Source organism: Rhodamnia argentea, chromosome 2 (assembly GCF_020921035.1).
Source record: "Rhodamnia argentea isolate NSW1041297 chromosome 2, ASM2092103v1, whole genome shotgun sequence".
Taxonomy (NCBI): Eukaryota; Viridiplantae; Streptophyta; class Magnoliopsida; order Myrtales; family Myrtaceae; genus Rhodamnia; species Rhodamnia argentea.
In genome coordinates, this window is record NC_063151.1 from 29,809,016 (window position 1) to 29,829,578 (window position 20,563).

At 38.7% G+C, this 20,563-nt stretch overlaps 2 protein-coding genes across 2 annotated transcripts; both read right to left on the reverse strand.

Annotated features, from left to right (window-relative positions):
• Positions 1 to 1,217: 1,217 nt before the first annotated feature.
• LOC115739363 (7-deoxyloganetin glucosyltransferase-like) lies at positions 1,218 to 3,693 on the reverse strand. Its single transcript, XM_030672403.2, has 2 exons — positions 3,088 to 3,693; positions 1,218 to 2,253 (listed from the first exon to the last, which is right to left on the reverse strand). Exons 1-2 carry the CDS (start codon positions 3,608 to 3,610, stop codon positions 1,319 to 1,321), a joined length of 1,458 nt encoding a protein of 485 aa, XP_030528263.1. The 5' UTR covers positions 3,611 to 3,693; the 3' UTR covers positions 1,218 to 1,318.
• A 12,915-nt stretch (positions 3,694 to 16,608) lies between these two features.
• LOC115739385 (7-deoxyloganetin glucosyltransferase-like) lies at positions 16,609 to 19,301 on the reverse strand. Its single transcript, XM_030672432.2, has 2 exons — positions 18,657 to 19,301; positions 16,609 to 17,805 (listed from the first exon to the last, which is right to left on the reverse strand). The coding sequence occupies exons 1-2, from the start codon at positions 19,177 to 19,179 to the stop codon at positions 16,877 to 16,879; spliced, it is 1,452 nt and encodes a 483-aa protein (XP_030528292.1). The 5' UTR covers positions 19,180 to 19,301; the 3' UTR covers positions 16,609 to 16,876.
• Between the last annotated feature and the right edge of the window lie 1,262 nt (positions 19,302 to 20,563).

Consider the following 20,563-nt stretch of genomic DNA (forward strand, 5'->3'; position numbering starts at 1 on the left):
TCACTACAAGCATCATCTGTGTCGATTACCACGCTAGTACCTACTACTTCAGGAATTTCTTATTGCAACTCCACCTCAAGCTGAATACCGTCCGGATCCATATTAGTATTACCACAAACACTCTTAGTCAGAAGTACCGGAGACTTGTCAAAGGTAACTTTTCTAATGCAAATAGGTGAATTTATATTCGAGCACCACAACCGATAGCCCTACTCACCTCTTGCATAGTCATGGAATATGCACCCCGCCTTCACATCGAGCTTACCATCATTTACTCGATAATAACACGGGTAACTAAACATTTTAAAAGCGGAACAATCAACAACATTAATTAATTAGCATCTTGCACCTCTCGTTACATCACTCAATTACAAGTGAAGAAGAGCGAGACGTGCCTTCCTGTCGATGGGAGTATGAACCGCACCCCAACATGTTCTAAGATATACGGACGGCGATTGGCTAAGTTCTGTGATAAATTGTCTACTCGGATGAATCGGGGTTAATTGAATCCAACTTCCGAAATAACAAGTCTTTATCGAAATATATCAATTCAAGAAAAGCATGGTACTTGTTTAATTTTCAAGTAGGTGTTATAAACATATAAATGTAAATAACACACATTTAATTAATTTTGTATATGTGTGATTCCTATATTTGTCACCTACTAATTAAAGGTTTGAGTGAAGAAAGTTTTTCATATTAGAAAAGAAGCCGCTAGCCCGACGGTTTGACAAGCTTGTCGGTTATTTTCGATCACAGGATCTCTCAATTAATGAGTGCTTTATGCAAAACACACGATGATGGTATGTAGATCTACGGTTGAGATTGTACGGTTCATGACAAGACTGTCGGTGAAGCATTTCCATATTAGAATTAGAACATCAGAGCCCCTGGTCAAATATCTATATTACGTACATTAACGTTGGCCTTGGTTGAGCCTATGGTCGACTGGACTTGGTCCAAAAAAGAAGAGCCAACACGTTTAATTCTGTCCAAATCAAATTTTTAAAAACTTCGCACCCCTAACATTTGTAGTACTATGTTATTAAAACAAAAAAAAATGCGTCTTTTTCCATCAAATATGAAAAATGTCGTATCTTTCTTCAATGAAAGATAGTTCTATGGGTTATAAAAATGGGCACCACCCACATTTATTTTTTCGGTAAGTTTGCATGTAAGTGATGTAAATATGGTTGTATACCAATTAGAGGACTTTCACTCAATTTATTAGAGGACTTTATTGGAGAAAATCTTCTCCTCCAACTAGAAATGGAGGAAACATAGCGCATAACGAAAAAAAAAAAAAAAACAAATTACATCATTTAGACAAAACCTCGTCCAGCAACTTATCCAAATTCATGGAAGACGAGCCTTCTTCACCAGCTGCTTCTTCCGCCAATTTCTTCCACTCCATGGCCTTGCTTCTCATTTTCTTCCCCACCTCTCCTTCCATCAACTCCCTCACCAGCCTCTCCACTTCATCTCTCTTCGCATCACCATTCATCTCCAACCCGACCCCCCAATCATCACAGATGTACTTGCAGTTTGTCTGCTGTTCTGCGAAGCATGGCCAACACAGCATCGGAACTCCGGCCGATAAGCTCTCGATAGTCGAGTTCCAGCCACAGTGCGTCAAGAACCCTCCGATCGAAGGGTGGTACAACACTCTCTCTTGCGGGCACCACCCAGATATAAAGCCCCTCTCTCTTGTTTCCTCCACGAACCTTTCGGGAAGAATCGCTATGTCTCCATCCACTGAGTCTGGCCTCAAGATCCATAAGAAACACTGGTCGCTATTAGCCAGTCCCATCGCAAATTCAACTAGCTGTTGGTGCGTCATAGACGCTAGACTCCCAAAGTTCACATAGATCACAGACTCGGGCTCCTTCGAGTCCAACCACTGGAGGCACTCGTCGTGCTCTTCCAAGAGATTGCCCTCGATGTGCTTTGAGGCGAACGTATTTTCTCGAGCGATTCGATCGATCATTAGGTGGAGTGGTCCGACTGCATAAACCCTAGGGATCATTGAGGAGAGGGCATGTAGCACGTCCGGCTCGAGCGCCTCGAAGGTGTGGACGATGGTTGCCGTGGCATCGCTAGTCCTACTGCTGATGTCGGCGGTGAAGTTGAACAAGGCGTCCGCGGAGCTAGTGAATCGGAGGAAGTTGGGCATGTCGCGCAGCCTCATATTTTTCATTCCCGGGATCCAGTCAATAGGGGTGTTCCCATGCTCGTTCATCAATTGGGATTCATCTGCATGCAAGCATATCCATGCAAGATCATCAAACTGTAACCGATTTAATTACAGTGACTTTCCCTTGATTTTTAATGCATTCTAAGTCACAAATAAATCTTGAGGATTTAGTGCATAGATTTGCGCTCTTCATTTGTGATCAAAGTCATCTATTGAGATCTGAATGAAAAATTAATATCCAGGAGAATGGAATAATGCAATAATTCATCTTTTTTTTGGAATATTTATTTATTTATTTATGTTTTTCTTTTTCCTTCTTTCTATTTCTTTCATTTTATTCTTTTTCTTTTTTCCCTCCGTCAGCCATCGATGAGGCCCGGCGATGGTAGGCGGAGGGAAAAATAACACAAAGAAAATGAAAATTATAGAAAAAGGAAAAAGAAAACATAAAAAGTTAGAAAAACTATTAAAAAAGATCTACGTCGATACTAGTCGTGTCATGTAAGATAACCGACGTTCATGTCAGCAATTTCTGATTAAAATTAGTTGGATAGACTCAATTGGTAAAACGTGAAAAGATTTAAGACTAAATTGACAAAATTAAAAGGTTTATAACTGGATTGACAAAAATGCAACGGGACCGTTTGGATAATTTTTTCCTCGAAAAAGTCGTAAAGTAGGCACACGAGCGACTCATAACCTATTAGAGTGGGAGTCGAGGTGTCCACTGAACATTGTTAGACTAATCTTACAAGGTGTGGCAGTTCTCCCTTCCCACACATATAGTTGATAATCGAAGACAGGCCTATGCGTTTCTAAGGATGGCCTTAAAAGAATGGAAAATATGGTGTTAGAACTTGGGCCTTGGGCAAAGGTGGAGGAAGGAGCGTTACCTGTGAGTAGTGCAAGACCGTTTTCTCCGAGGGCTCGCAAATGTTTCATCGCCATGATAGCACAACCTGGTATAGGGAACAAGTGTATAAGCGGAATCCCAAATTTTGAAGCCGCGGGACTCGTGGTAAACGTCATGAAACCGTCCGAGACGATGCAAGTCACCGGCGGGACACTTGGGTCTGAGCCCAGGCTTGATACGAGATCGCTGAAGGGGCCGAACATATGGCTCCTCGTTGCGTCGCAGAGCGTCGGGATGTCCTGCGTCGCACCCGTGTCCGAAGGAGGAAGGCCATCGGGGATCGTCAGGAACTGGAAGTCGCTCGGCGTTCCGCTCGCGAACTCGAGGCCTCGGGCTCTGGCGAGCCGTCGGTGGTTGAACTCGGTGTTGACGAAGGAGACGTGGAAGCCCTTGTGATGGAGGAGCTTCGCTAGCTTGAGCATGGCCCCGATGTGGCTTTGTGCCGGGGTTGGAATGCAAACCGCGTGCGGCTTTCTGGCCGATTCGAATCCAGGGGAACTCATCTTTCTTCTCACTAACAGAATGATGACTCAAATGACTGTTTTAAGACGAGTTTCAACTCGGCTTGGTTTGACAGTTTTTGAGCTGAGCTTCTCTCCTTATATATAACATTGTCAACTTCTTTGTATGTTGCCATATTAACGTGGAAAGTAATATAACCTCGAGAATAAGTCAAGGCGAGAGAATTATAAAAATAAACAAAAAACTAATGAAATATATAAAAAATTTACTGATTCGATCAGAGTCGATATTTACATCCACGGGGAGAGCAACTAACAAAGTATCCACCATAGTAGGAGAAATGGCTCACATTCTTTGACTGTTTCCCACGCTTAGCTTACGGTCAAATTCGAAGTATTTGCAAATAAAACATCTTTCCTTTCTTCTTAGGCGGCGGCTCTGTTGTCCTTAACTGTGCCGGCCTCTGCGGCGAAATTACCGTATGGCCCTCAAAGAGAATAAATTAAGATGTCCCCAGGAGGACTCCACTTCGATATAGAAACGTCATTGAAAAATCCATCAATATCGGTCAAACGTGTTCTTCAAGAAAATATTTTTCATTCAAAATAGAAAAGTCTTTGAAAAATCCAACCACGCGCGGCCAAACGTGTGCTCCAAGAAAAGGATTACTAATTCAGAAGAGAAAAGTGACCCATTATGATCTCTTTCATATGTCTAGCGATTTCCACCCCAGTTTGATTAAGCCATGTACTTATTTTTTCAATCAATGGCCGAAATACCCTTATCTCTCTTCTATTTGTTATTATTTTTAATCAAGCTAATCCACATAATTGTCCTATTTATATTTTCTCTCTTAAATTATCAATTTCACTAGGCAATTGTCAAATTATACCCAATAAAATATCATCTCATTATGAACCATGTTATCACTTTGCTTAGAGAAGGTTGTTATTCTTAATTTATGGTCTCATTTTTGTAATTACAAAAGTTGTGTAAAAGGTTAGAAGTTTCTAGTTATAATAGCTTATGGACACACAATCAATTACTTATTTTTTACGCAATAGTTTGAGTGAACTTTAATTCAAAGTTGAAAATTAGAATTTAATGTAATTATCTAGCAAATTTTGACCTTGTGATTGGTTTTCCGGAACAAATTTGTAGGTTTAAAAGTTAAACATCGTTGATTTGTGCTTCCTTTTGAGCTTTTCACATGTTAATGTAAATTACAAGATGGGTAGAAAATTTATTTATACATTTTGCACTTTCAAACTCCCATTACAATTTTTTTAGGAGAGATTTTTGAGCAAATTTTAAAATTTTGATCCACTTGTTATGAGATTGAATTTACAATCGATATTAATTACTTTCTTCATAGTAGGAGTTTTTTTTTTTCGTTTGGTCGAACATAGTAGGAGTTGAAAGGCAAGAAGTTTAATGTCTTTTTCTTTTATGCATTTAAATTTTGTTAATGTTTACATATGATCTAAACATAAATATCCTTGACATTTGATCATGCTTTTAACAAATTAACCTTTTCCATATTTTGGTCAATTTTTCGTCTCGGTTTTTTTTCCTCAAGATTGGCTAAATAATTAAATTGAAATTTAATTTTTGACTTTGCAATATAGTTTCACTCACACTATTCAGAATAAGAGGCAATTAACTATGTGTTCATATGCTATCATAAATAGAAATTTCTTATGAATGAAAATATGAGACCATAAGTTAAAATTGACATCATTCTTTGATAATGAGATATGGTAAATTGATATATTGATGGGTGTAATTGAACATTTGTATTGTGAAATTGATGAGAGAGATCGCAGAAGTAAAGGCAGTTTTGCGGATTAGCCGGATAAAAAGGAAACAATAAATTAAAAAGAGAGAGGAGGGTATTTCGGTAACTTAACAAGAAAAATGGAGTGTCTTAGCCAAAATAGGGTGAAAATAGTGCTGACCTTCTTTTATCTCTAGTAGATTCGGTCTAACAATCCGATCTACATCCTTCAATCAGGTCGAATTCCGTAAACAGTTTAAATTGGAGACATAATTTAATTTTATAGTTTGTCATATTTAGTTTGATTTCATCTCCATGTCTTTGGTCCCCAATTAAAAAATAATTGATTAGACTACTTGTATCTCTTGTTGAGTGACTTATAAGCGATAACGTGTCAATGTAGCATATGATCTATACCTTCCATATCGTAAAGTTTTTTCTTGATTGATACGCGATTGGCTATTTTGTGGCTGATAAATAGAAGCCGACCACACAAATATTCACTTGAGACAACTTATTCTATGGACCGCGACTAAGTAAAAAGCCAGAAAATGACGAATGAAATGACATCGTGCGAAGCCCCACATCTCCTAATCGACAAAAGATTAGGGACCGCACGTCATTTTCTCCTAGGTGGCGTTCGGAGATACCAAGAAAGTTGCACAAGCCCTTGCATTATCTCCACCTCTGCTGAATGGATTAATTAATGTGTAGTGTTAAGGTACTTGAGTGGAGGATTTCGTACAAAATTTAGAGCAAAAATAGAAATAAAAATTCTTCTCATCGCTCACTCCCTTTCTCTTGCGCCACTATCGCCGACTATCATCCATTGCTCGTCGTCGGTCTTCGAGCAATCGGTTGACGCTGCTAGCAGTCGTAGAAATTCTATGTTGTTATCAAACAAATTTATATTTCGGGAACAAAAATTGTGTCATCATCAAATGCATTTCTCTGCTAAAAAACTTGTCCGGAGAATAGAAATAAAAAAAAACTTATTTCTGATAAAAAATAGCTCTTAGGAACAAAATGACTATCATTTACGCGCCGATTCTCATCGGAGTTGGGCAAGTATGCTGCCTCACATGTCTCTATCTTGGGATGGGGACGATGGAGAGGTGACTAGTGAGTCCCCATAGCCACCTGCTCTAGAGTATCCATTTGCATGCATGTGGATCGCAATCTACCTCCACCGCCCAATGACATAAGTAGTTTTAGTTTGAAAAATTGATCAATCATCGAAATCAATACCTCGATGGATATGACTTGTCTAAACAAGATTGTATTTGAAATTAGTTTCAGTACGACTTGTTGTATAATACAATCGAATCGAGTAAGCTTCTTTCGCCTTCAAGGATGATAGGCATTTATCATTGTTGATGCATAGTTGGTAGAGAATTAAGAATCTCACATAATGTAGAGCGGTGCAACTCGCGAGTTACCAAAAAAAAAAGTCTTAAAACTACTATGTTGGAATATTTGTTTTTGGAAGATCAATACTTGTATTATCCAAAAGGTGCCATATTTTCGCCGGTCCCTATTGGTCGAAACTTCATTCTAACTAGTCTCTTGCTTAGTGGGTTATAGAATGTAGATTGTCAATTTAGTCTTAAAACCTTTTAATAATTTGTCTGTTTAATCATTTCGATTGATTTTGGCCGGACATTGGTTACGCCTCGTAAGACGGTTGGTGCTAACGCTGATTTTTTTTAAAAAATTCTTTGAACTTTTTTTAGTTTTTATTTTATTTTAGATTCATTGGTGACTTTTGCTGGCAATTGTGAGAGGGACTGCAAGCCCTTATCTGCTGCTATATGGCATCACATTATATGTTGTGATATTAACGCAAAAACTTGCAAGATTTTGCAATTAAGTCAATACGAGAGAATAAAAAAAATCAACGAGAAATAATAAAGGGCACCAGTTATAATTGCTCACATGTTTGAATGTTTCGCATAATTGAATTACACCCAAGTTCAAAGAATTATTAAGAAAATAACCGTAGCACAAATAACAGCACTCCTCGTACGGCCGAAAACCAACAACGTTTTGCGTTTTTTCCTTTCCTCCCGTGCGGCGGCTGCTTTTCACGAAGGAAATTCAGGATGTCCTTGATTGTGTGGCTTTTGCAGGAAAATTACCTTATGGCCCTCAAAGAGAATAAATTAAGATGTGGCCGTCCACGAAGAATACGTCTTGGAAATATTCAAGCATATCCGGTCAAAACATGATGCTTTTTTTCAAATCACGTGGACTTCCTGTGTGCTTCAAGAAAAGATTTCTAATTCAAAATAGAAGAGTGGTCCACTATGGTTTTTTTAATAGATTAGATTTAACAAATCGATCTACATAATCAGATTGAAATATAATTTAATAATTCTTCATCTTAACTCGACATTTATAACCAAGTCATAGTGCTCTTCATAATGCCTAGATAGGCATTCACTCTCTACAAACGCCGGTTATGCTCAAGCGGAACATGAGCTTCGCCAAAGGAATAGGCTTAGGCTGTGTTTGATTCAGCGTTTAAATGGACTTTGGAAAAATACAAATGCTTTCGACCTAAAAGGGTTTGGGAAAATGCTAATTACGTTTGGTTAAAATTTCTTTGAAAATTGGCTTTGAGTTAAATGGTGTTTGGTAAAAACAACTTTGCAAAGAGGCTTTGGATGCAATTTGTTTTTTTTTTTAGTAAAAATTTACTAACATTGAGCTTTCAGCTTTTTCAAGGCCAGCATTTGGCCAAATGCTGGCCTAAAGATGAACCAATCGCTTTAATATTTTTCAAGGGGCTTTGGAGGCTGAAAGCCCCTTAAGAAAGCTAAACCAAACACCTCGGATGAGTGGTACCTAATGTCAATATGCCTCATTCGCTCGTGATAAATTGGATTATATGCTAGACAATTTTACCCTGGTTGTAATAGTATATATCGACTATTCTCATCTAACGTAAATTCCGAAAGCAAACGTCGTAACTATATCGCCTCCTTTGTATCTGTTACACCCTAAAACTAGCAAAAGTAGGGGATGACATGACCGCTCTTCCACATAAAGGGCGCAACCTCAATACAACTAAAGAACCTGTTATCAACATATATATAACCAATTATATGTACATGACAGACCAACAAATTGGGTACATAAGTATTTCTATCGTTCATAAAATAGAATATGTACACTAGAACTCAGCCAACACAACAAATTGTCAACAACCATAAGCACGTCTCCCTTAAACCATATAAAAAAATCTTACTACCAAAAAGTCTCGGATGACGCTCCCGCCTTACTAGCCAATAACTGAAGAACCCGAAAAGCATGTAAGATGTGAGGGATGAACAACCACAACCCAATGAGTAATACATTCCAAGCAGATATAGCCTCCATAGTACACATTTAAAACTTAAGACACAGCTCATTTATACCAAAATCATAATATAACAAACTTGTAAGAATAATATCAAAACAAGTATGGACGGTCTAGTTCAATACTCAATCTCGTCAAATTACATTTCTGAGGTCTATTCATGCTCAATACTAAACTCAAAGCTCTAGAGGTGGCTCTTGCGAGACTCGCATCACTATGTAGTACTTAGAAATTGACCAACACATATCAATGGCACAAGGCCCTAGATTTGACTCCCACGATACTCGCATCGTCATGTAGCACTTAGCCCTTGATCAACATATATCAACTGTACAAAGCACTAGAGGTGGTTCGCATGAGACACGCATCGCCGTGTAACACTTAGTCCTTGATTAGTCCAAACCACAATTAATTTCACAAATTCAAACATGTAATCATTACGCAACACAATCATCCACCAACAATACTTTGATAAAGCATTTCACAAATCATTCCCGAACTTATTTCATGAACCATCTCGCAAAGCAGTATATAAAATCATCCTCAAACCATTCACAAACACTAAAAGACAGTAAATGCCCTAGCTATTATTTAACTCATATATAACTAAGCCAAAAATGCTTTCGAAATATGAGTTGCAACTTCGAAGAAAAGATAGCACCACTCGCCTATGACCACCTACGACCAAATAATATGTGGTACTCGAATCGTTGAACTTACGATCCTAACAAATAAGTGAGGAACAACGTCAAAATCAAGTAAAAATCTATCTCAACGATGAATTGACTAAATTAAACTCAAACGCTAACAAATCAACTCTTACACGTCAACAAATCGGACAACCAAATCAATTATTCAATCTGTTCGCAAAGCGAAACTCAAATGCGAAACCCTTAAATTCTCGTTCCAACCGAACCATTTCTTCAAAACCACTATTGTGAAAACCACAACTCTAGGACACCATAATCTACCAATTCCAAGAAAATCCGAAGGTCAACAACTCAAAAATCGGACTACACGGCTCAAATTTCACTAAACTTCGAGTTTAAGCCATAACTCAAAAAACTACTCCGATTGGAAGAACAAACGGCGCAATTACTTATAGGCGTTGCAAATCGGTGTCGGGATGGCTTGGCAAGGCGTCCGTGGCATGGACTCCTCTTCTTTCTTCTTCCTCTTTTCTTTTTCTTTCTGATCACGTACGAGCTCTCTGCTTCTTAAAAGGGCCAAAGTCACGGCTTTTCTTTTTCTTTCCTTTTTACTTTTCAACGTTTTTTTTTTTGAGTCCCACTTCCTCAGTCCATTTAACCCGGTCAAATTTCAATTATTACATTCTACCCTCCTAAAAATAAATTTTGTCCTCGAAATTCGAATATATATGAACTTACCTCAACTTTCAAACAAATTGTGAAACTTGAGTCTCACCTCTTCTTCAAGCTTCCACATAGCCTTTCTCTCTCCGTGTGATTCTGCTGGTGGATCTTAACATAAGGAATGGTTTTTCAATGCAACACTTGATCCTTCCTTTCGCTGATGTGAATAGTCCGCTTCTCATACGTTATGTTCTCCCTTAACTTCAATGATGTAAAACCTAACACATGCTTAGGATTTTGCACATACTTCCACAACAATGAGACATGAAACACATTATATATGGTAGATAGTGCTAGTAGTAAAGCCTATTTGTAACCAACTTCATCAATCTCCTCTAAGATCAAGAATGGTCTCACGTATATTGAACTCAACTTGCTACATGTGCCAAATCTCATAACACGCTTCGTAGAAGAAACTTTCAGGTATACATTATCTCCCATGTTGAATTCTACCTTGCGCCTTTTGAGGTCCGTGTAGTTTTTCTGACAACTTTGTGCTGTTTTGAGTCATTCCCAACAATATGACTTTCTCTTCCGACTGCTGAATGAATTATTAGTCGATTAGTCTTTTATAACTAATATCATCCCAACAAACACGACTTCTACATTTACGGCCATACAAAGCTTCAAAGGGTGCCATTTAATGTTGGAATGATAGTTGTTGTTATAAGAACATTCTGCAAAATGTAGATATTCATCTAATGAATAGCCAAAGTCAATAGTGCAAGAAATTTGCAACTCCTAAAATAGTGTGGGCATTGTGTCCTTGCATTCTGAAAGTTTTGGTGTCGAAATAAGGAAACGTGGGGCATTATTCTCAAAATGCCTCAAATTGATGACTCTATCTCGAATCTTTATGACGGCTTGGTGCACACCATGTGCCTTATTTCACACTATGATCAAGGGTATTCTTATCACGAAATGTCTGATTTGATCAAATTAATAAGATTACGATACATGGATGTTGAGCCAACACCGTGTTGTCGTGCCGTGAATACGTTTGGATGGACATGAGCCGACAACGGGCGACTCCTTTGATTTCTTTATTGATCCAATTGTGATGGCCTACATTTTTGCCCAATTAGATTAACAAGCGGAATAGTAATTATTGGACTTGAATTATGGCAATAGTGAAATAAGGGGATTATTAGTATTTTGAGCAATGAAATATTTGAAATGATAGTCCGACGTGATATTTTAGGTGGACCGTTGGTATTTGATTGAGAGATAGTTCTGGGTAAAACCGGTCTCAACGCAAAGTTGGTTTGCGATTAAATCACGAAGCCCCGATCAGCCTCTAAACCTATCGCCTCAAGCCCTCTATTTAAGGGCATACACTCTCTCCTCCCTCATTTTTCCCCTCCTCTCACTGTGGACAACTCCCTCATCCTCTCTTCTACTCCATCTTCTTATTTCTTCTTCGGCGAATTTGCTCGAGCAACTCCTCTCGCTCTCCAACTCACGTTGGGGACTCCCTAACTCGGCGATGGCTGCCCATGAGCTCCGCTAGCCGTGCTCAGCCCCTCAAAATTGCTTGTTCATCTCATCCGCTAGTTCTTCCTCGCGCGTGACCCACCAAGAAGAAAATGGCGGTTTGAGCCCATCCGGACGGCAATTCGATTTCCATTTCTTCATATGTGATCCTAAGGCAAGTAGATTATTAACCTGGACCACTAAATTGTTTATAGTCTTTGATTTGGGCGAAATAAGTCGACATGAGTTGAGATGGTATCGAATGGAGGTTGGTCTTGCACGGTGGAGCAAACAGTTTTGCATGTCAAATTTTCTCGATAGATTAGAGCCTTATGGAGATCGGCAGTGAGATTTCAAGGGATGATCGTCGTGGTGATCGACCGGGCAAGTGGAATTAGGGGAAGTGGTCGGCCGAGAACTCCTATGGGGTATTTGGACAAATTTGTGTAACATGTTGATTTAATTGCCGGACCGTATACTTATGGTCATGAGTAGTCAAGAGTAAATGGCTGATTGCTTGGGTCATGGTCGGTACGACGCAAATTTGGTGGTGGAATCAAGGCTTGGTAAATGGTCAGAAAGCATGGGGGTTTAACGGAAGGTTTGCATGGTTTTTAGGTCGAGTTATCTTCTTAGGTAGGTGGCTATAAGACGTGGGCAGCGAGATATAGTGTATTAATAGTGCTAAGTGCAATGGATGCCAAAACCGATTGTGATTGAGACTATGTAGGTGTTTGTCCATAAGGTTTTGACATTCTTGTGGAGTCTATTTAGTTTCTTTTGTGGTTATTAAGTGACGTTATGATTACATGTTGCTATCGCTTGAACCATATGTATTCCAATGTTGGTGCTGGTGATTCATTGTTCGATTACATGACTGAATAAATGATTTAGTTATTTAGATTAGTATTCCTACTTGCTAAGCTTCAGCTCACTCTTTAGTTGTTGCCCCTTTTTGAGATACCTAGGTACCGGCAGCTAAGCTTGATAGTGGTGTCGTTGGAGCACAGAGATAGTGCTAGTTAGTACTCGAGAGTAGACGTCCTCCTTTTGAAATCTTCTCAGTGTACTACATTGGTTTGTTATAAAGGACAATGCACAAAATGGTTATTTATACATATGAAATCAAGTTTTCGTTATTTATCTAAACAGGTACCAGTAGTGAAACTCTATGAGGTCATACCCTTTAGGCGTCCCTACCAGGTTTTGCATGCACGTGTATGGTTTTGTATGACCGCCTGATTATTTTTAGTTTATTTAGCTTCTGCATGTGTCTTCTATTATATATCTTATATTGGATTAAAATAGAGCATGAGTAGCAAGCAGGTGGTGGGCCCGAGAGGTTGCCACACCAATGGAATCATCAGTTCAAAGATAAGTGTTTGATATTTGGTGTTGAAAGCCAATATCTTCTATTTTAGGTTTGCCGGCAACCTTCACTGGCCATTAGGCGACGGCTTCCTTGTCGGCCACATTGACAAAAAAAGAGAAAAAAAAAAAAAAGTAAAAGGTAAAAATAAAAAAATTTGAAAAATTTGTAAAAATTGTCCGCGTCAACTCTAGCCATACCATGCCATTTAGGACAGTCGGTGTCCAAGTCAGTAATTTCTGACAAAATTATTCGAAATAACTAAATTTGCTAAATTAAAATGTTTGGGACTGAATTGACATTTGTACAATATGTTTAGGATTTTTTTTGGTAATTTTTCCTCCGACTAGTCTTCTACTAGTCTTCACTTGTGACCCTAAATAAGAAGCGTGGCTTAAGAAAACCGTGGACAAAGGAAAATATAGCCTTAAAGATACCGTTGCTGCGTTATACGAATCTAACACTATATTCTTTATTGACTAGAAATGATGTAGTCAATGTGAATTTTCGCAACAGAAGTAATATGCATCAAAACATGATAAGAGAAAAATTCATGTTAGTCAAACTCTCCATGAGAGTTCATGTCGAATTTTATTCATATTGGATTCAAGTTCTATCACGTAGGTTTATTCTTCGATTAAAAGGAAATATGAGACATAGAACTAGTCCACATCTACTTGAAAAAAGAACTAGTCCACATCTATAACCCATCAACAAAATCTTCCAATCCAATGCATCTTGATGCATGCTTTCGACAGCGAAAATCCACATAACTCCAAGTTACCAAGGTAGGAATCGTCCCTTAATGTATAGTAAACCGGTTCCCCTAGGGGATAGGACTCGGCTGTAAGGCTGTTCTCTGAGAGGTTTAAGATCGAGAGGAATGTCAAGCCTACCAACTCGAAAGAAATCCCACCAGCGAGCTTGTTTAAGAAAGGCCTAACCATTCAAGCTGGGCAAGATTCACGATTGATCAATCGAGGTACGGAACTTGTGATGTTGTAATAGGAAATGGTTAAACTTAAACCTCGAAGCAAAACGAGCTCTCCAATGGTCCCAGGCATTTCCGTTTTGGAAGGTATTAATTTTATTGGACAAGTTGATGACTCCGAAGGCATTCCAAATTTTCACCAGCTAGATCTCCATTCCTTTCAACTTCACGGTCACAGAATTTGTGCATGGGTTCAGAAGAAAAAATGGAGCTCCTAGAGATGGGTAATATTTGCCTTGTGTGTACAGTAGTTAATCAATCTTGTCCAGGATGTGCATCCATCATTGCCTTAAAATTTGGGATGTACTTGGTAGGAAAAGCACCGGTGAAGTTATCGTTCGACATGTCAATGATCTTGTCCCAGGCGACGTGGCCCTGGCCATGGATTGAGAAGTCATTTTGAGAAACATTAAGCAAAAGCAACAAAGGGAGATTCACTCGTGAGTTCATCAATGGTACCATGGAGTTCGTTTGCCCTCATATGAAGTTTGGGTAGGAGTGGCGAAGTTTCAAGCCAACGAGGGAAATAATCGTTGATTTGGTTATTAATAGACTTGTTAAATAGATGAGTTGGATCGGACCATAAATGATCCATTAATCCCTTTGTGACCCGTTTATTATCATACAAATTTTTTTACCCATACCCAACTCGACTCATATGACTAAAAAACTTTCATTTTTTTTTTATATCTAATTTAGCAAAACTTATAAATTATCAAAAAATATATTGCTAAAATATTAAGGAAATTTTTTTATAATTTTTTATATTCAAAATAAAGTAATAATTTTTTTTTATTTTTTCCTTTTCCTTTGTTTATTTTTTTCTTTTTTTTAAATTCGGTGAGGGTCGCCGACCACGGCAAGGACTCGACTCTTGCCCAAATCGAGCGAGGGTTTTGCGGCCTCGAGGGTCGCCCAGCCCTTGCCTGGTGTTGGCGAGGGTCCGTCGGCGACCCTCATCGACTCGTCGAGACAAAAAGTAAAAGAAAGAAAGAATAAAAAAATAAAAAAATTAGAAAACCTTTTTATGACTCACTTAAAATGGTAACTTAGTAAAGTAACTCATTTATGATCCACTCAAAACCTGTAAGTGACTCATTTATGACTCATGCAAGTTTGTTAAACAACCCATTTATGATCCACGACCTAATGTATGGATTCTTGACTTATTTTTCCACTTCTAGTTATAACTAAAGATCTAGGACTACCCAGGTCTAGTTAGCCAAGGATCACGGTAATGGCGGGAAAAGTACCAGAAAGGTCATAAACATATTACATTGACATTAATTTAGTCATAAACCTTTTGATTGGATAAATTTAGCTCTATAGCTTTTTGTATCGGTATTAATTCAGTCCATTCAGCCAATTTTCGCTGAATATTTCTAACATGGATGCTAGCAACGCCATGTAAGATGGCCGTCGCTGACATGAATATTTTTAAATATATTTTTTTATTTTTTTCTTTATTTCTTTCATTGTTTTGCTTTGGCCGGCTAGGGTTGCCAGCAACCTTCCCCGGCCACTAGGAGAGGGTTGGCTTGCCCTCGCCCAACGATTGGTGTCGGATAACTCGATCAAGGCTGCTCCGTGATGAAATACCGACCCTTGGCACATCTTCATTCTATTACAACAGTTTTTAAGAAAATTGCCTCGCCCGATTTTATAGCGCTGCATAGTTTTATATTACGTAAAGATCGATATGCAAATTACAACACATATCAACAACTACGACTATGTTATACAGAAATTGAGAGTTTGCTTCTTCTTTTTTTTTTTACGGGTATCGAGTTCTCTTAGAGTTTCCAGGATCTTGGATAGACTGATCATATATACAATAACATTGTCACCAATAGAATGAAAGACCTCTGAATTGGCAAGTTAGGTCAAGATCGTTGAGGGAGAGCAAAATTGTGTCCCAAGGGTCAAGTTGAACCCCGACAGACATAAGAAGTCTCGGCCAAGCCCTGCCATTAAATCAAATTAGATACACCCAATTTTGGAAGAGCAGTATGTTGGGAAAATTACCAAAAAAGTCCTCAATCTATTGCAAATGTGTCAATTCAATCCTAAATCTCTTTTTTGCCAATTGAGTTCTAAACTTTTTGTATTTGTGCTAAATTAGTCAATCCAGCCAATTTTAGCTGAAAATTATTGACGTGGATGCCGGCTGTCCTACGTGGGGCGATCGGCATTGATGTGAATGATTTATAATATTATTATAATATCTTTTTCAATTTATTTAAGATTTTTTTATATTTTAGTTTTTTCTCTTTTGGTTTAAGAGCCGGCGATGGTTGCCGGCCCTTAGCCCAAAAAAAAAGAAAATAAAAAATAATTAAACAAAAACATATTAAAAATGTCCACGACAGCTCGAGTTGCACCACATAAATGACTGACATACACATCAGCGATTTCATGCCAAAATTGGTCGGATGGACTGAATTGGCATAGATATAAAATGTTTAAAACTCAATTGGTAAAAAAAATGAGTTTATGACTGAATTGACATAATTACAATATGTTTAGAACGTTTTTGGTAGTTTTTCCACAGCATGTTCGTATCCACCGTCACCGAGGCACAAACATGAAGGGTGTATTTATTTGAGTGAATAAATTTTTGCGAACTAGTCTTTAGATTTTCAAGTGTTTTGTTTACTTAAAATGATCAAGTCAACTGAAAATCATTTATGGTGAAAATGAATACACATGCTTAAAGTAATGATAATGAATTTCCTAACCTAAAAAAGGAAAAATATTTTCCTGAAAAACATCTTCCTTTATCGTGAAACTTTTTCCCAAAACAACCACACTGGAGTTCCCATTTGATTGTCATAATACAAGACAGACAGCAACAACCACATTCGAGTTCATATTTGTTTGTCATAATATAAGATAGACACCATCTTATTAGCACAAATATTAGGAGGAAAAATAGAAATAAAAACCAACCCTTGTTCAATTATTTAAGACGAGACTTCCTTCACGAACTTGTCCAAATTCATGGAAGATGACCCATGTTCACCAACCGCTTCTTCGGCTATCTTCTTCCAGTCCATGGCCTTGCTTCTCATCTTCTTCCCAACCTCTCCATCCATCAACTCCCTCACCAGCCTCTCCAGTTCGTCCCTCTTCACGCCCCTACCAATCTCCAACCCAGCCTCCCACTCGTCGCATATGTACTTGCTGTTCGTCTTCTGGTCCCCAAATCTCGGCCAGCACAGCATCGGCACTCCGGCTGAGATGCTCTCGATGCACGAGTTCCATCCGCAGTGCGTCAAGAACCCCCCAACCGAAGGGTGGCTCAGCACTTTCTCCTGCGGGCACCACCCCGAGACGAAACCTCTCTCCTTCGTCTCTTCGACGAACTCGACCGGAAGGATCACGGCATCTCCATTCACGAGGTCAGGCCTGAAAATCCACAAGAAATATTGCTTACTATTTGCCAGGCCGATTGCGAACTCCATCAACTGTTCGTGCGTGACGAATGCTATACTCCCGAAGTTGATGTAAATCACGGTTTTCGGCTTCTTGGAGTCCAGCCATTTGAGGCACTCACTGTGTTCTTCCCAGAGATTGCCCTTGATATGCTCGGATACGAATGTTTCGTCTCGACGGGCTCGATTGATGAGCAAGTGAAGTGGTCCGATCGGATAAACCCTAGGGAGCAGTGAGGAGAGAGCACCGAGCACGTCTGGTTCAAGTGCTTCGAAGGTGTTGACGATTGTCGATGTGGCTTCACTTGCTCTGTCGACGACCTCCACGGTGAAATCGAATAACTTGTCTCCGTTAGGGAGTCCGATGAAGTTGAACAGGTCGCGCAGCCTCATTCTCTTCATCCCCGGGATCCAATCGATCGGGGTGTCTAGATGTGCGTCCATCAAGCTAGATTCGTCTGCATGATCATTCACGCAAAATCACAATTTTATTTCTTTTCTTCACTTTTGTCAAATAACTACCCTTTAGTATGATTTTAAATATTTCAAGGTTTTTTCTATGTTTTGTTAAATTTTAATTTTCAGTGGTATTAACATCGTAAATTTGTCAACTTCCATATGAATTTAACAATATTTATTTGAGTGACTTTTACTGTATTATCATCTAATTCTATGTTAACAACCTTTTACATGCGACATTTATTTTTATATTTTCATATTTATTGATTTTTTTTATTGCTTTTCAACTTTTATTTGTCTCTTATACGAGCGTTTTGGATTTATCAGCTCTATATGAATTTATCGTTTTTTATTTGCATGACTTTCAAACTTTACTCCAATTGGATTACCAATCAATATTTGTTTATCAAGTCCTATTTGAACTGCTTACAAACGTTTATTACTTACCATCTTTTCTATTACTTCGCCGTATGTGTGCTTTTTCTAGTATTTTATTGTTAAGTATGGTTATGATACTTTCGATCTATCTATATATTCAGCAAATAAATAGAAGTTGAATTAACGATTTTTATCTACCTTATTTGCCAACCAGTTAAATTTGCTGACCCGTAGAAATTATCAATTTTAATCTATAATGATTGCAAAAGAAAGTCGATAATTTTATAAAAAAGTTAGTACGATGGTAACTGCCAAACAAAAAAAGTCACTGGTCATTGTTTTATCAAAAGTTTTGGTCGGTCTATACTTATTGAAATTTATAAGTGCCGCTTCAAAAATAAGAGGTGGGGTGAACAATCAGATAAATAAATTCCTTATATTTTGGAGTGGGATAATAGAATTCTGCATTTACCTTTGGGTAATGTAAAACCCTTTGCCTCAAGGGTGCGAAGGTGCATGAGCCCCAGCAGGGCACAACCCGATATAGTCCACATGTGTACGAGCGGAATCCCAAATTTTGCAGCGGCGGGGTTCGTCGCGAGCGCCATGAAACCGTCAGACACGACCCGCGTTGCCGGAGGGACACTCGAATCTGAAGCCAGACTCGACAGGAGATCGCATAATGGGCCGACCAAGTATTTCCTCGTCGCGTCGCTCAGAGCCTCCAAGTCTTGTGTCGCATCAGCGTCTGACGGAGGAATCCCATCCGGGATCGCCAGAAACCGGAAGCCACTAGAGGTACCGTCTGCAAGCTCGAGGCCTTGAGTCCGGACGAGCCGTCTGTGGTTGAACTCGGTGTTGACGAAGGAGATGTGAAAGCCCCTGTGGTGGAGGAGCTTCGCCAGCTTAAGCATGGCTCCGATGTGGCTCTGGGTCGGGAACGGAACGCAGATTGCATGTTGTTTCTGACCTGGTTCGAATTCGTTCGAACCCATTAGTGCCGTCTCTCGCTGGTCGTTACGCTCTTGCACCCCCAACTGAACGGGTTTGAAGCTCCTTAGAGAATGATGAGTCAAATGGATTTTAAGGTGATTTCAACTTTGGCTTGGTTTAATGGTCACCGAGTTCCATATATACACATTTGGCCACATCTTTGTCCAAATGTATGTTTATTTTAATCCACTATCTAGTAATAGTAACCATGATTATAATAAACCCTAATATCTACTAATAATATTTAGGTGATGTGAAGTAATGTACAGACACGCTATCATCAAAAGTAACTAAATAATATTGTTTACGTACATTTATTTTAATTTAATATCCAATAACAATGACCATGATTATAATGAATCATAAAAAATTGATTTCACTAGATAAGAAACGAGCTCGAACGAGTGACCTTATATCGTGAGATCGATCTTTCTACTCGTAGAGTGCTATTAACTCCTTGTAGGTCGCTTGTTCCGGTACAATTCGCAACTTATTTATGTCTGGATTAATGGGAAATTCATAAATCTTGGGACGAAATTTAGGTCAAGGTTCCTTACCAAAAAAAAAAAATTTAGGTCAAGGCCCATCATAAAAGAGACCAATAATAATCAATAAAGAAAAACTCTTATTACATAATGAGACATGTCGTCTTTGGGGGGGTTGGTGGCCTAGCAGGAGGCATTGCATGTTGGCGTCGCAGATTAGCCAATGGCCGATAGATATAGGTCCAACGTGTAAATGCAACCCTTCACGAGCAATGATGTCTCTCCTCAAGCGCGGACCACGTGATTAACGAGGATTTTTTGTTCCAAAAGTTACGCAATATCAATCATTCAATATTTTACTAGACCACACACACACGAAAAAAAAAATCATTCAATATTTTCATTATCCATCTAAATATTTACACGTAAATTATCATCAATAATAAAAATATTTTTTTATTATTAATTCTCTCAAACAATATAAGTAGTCATTTTTAAAAAAATATTTTTTGAATTATTTATTTTTGTAAAAATAAATGGAGCCTAGGTACTTTTCCACCGTGTCACATAGAGCTCCTTAGTCTTGTGATGCATTCGCATCTGATGGAGGAATCCCATCCGGGATTGCCAGAGACTGGAAGTCGTTCAAGGTTTCCATTCGCAAGCTCGAGGGCTCGAGTTCAGACGACTTGTCTGTGGTTTGCTCGGAAGTATTGCATGTTGGCGTGGCAAATTAGACAAATGACCGATAGATATAGGTCCAAAGTGGAATTTTAGCTAGTGATGAGTAAAATTGACCGACCGGACCAACGGGTTTGTCTGATTTTGGAGGTCACCAATTTGGTCGCCGGTTTCTCAAGGTAAAACTAGTGATCGACAAATTTTCTATTTTTTTTTAAAT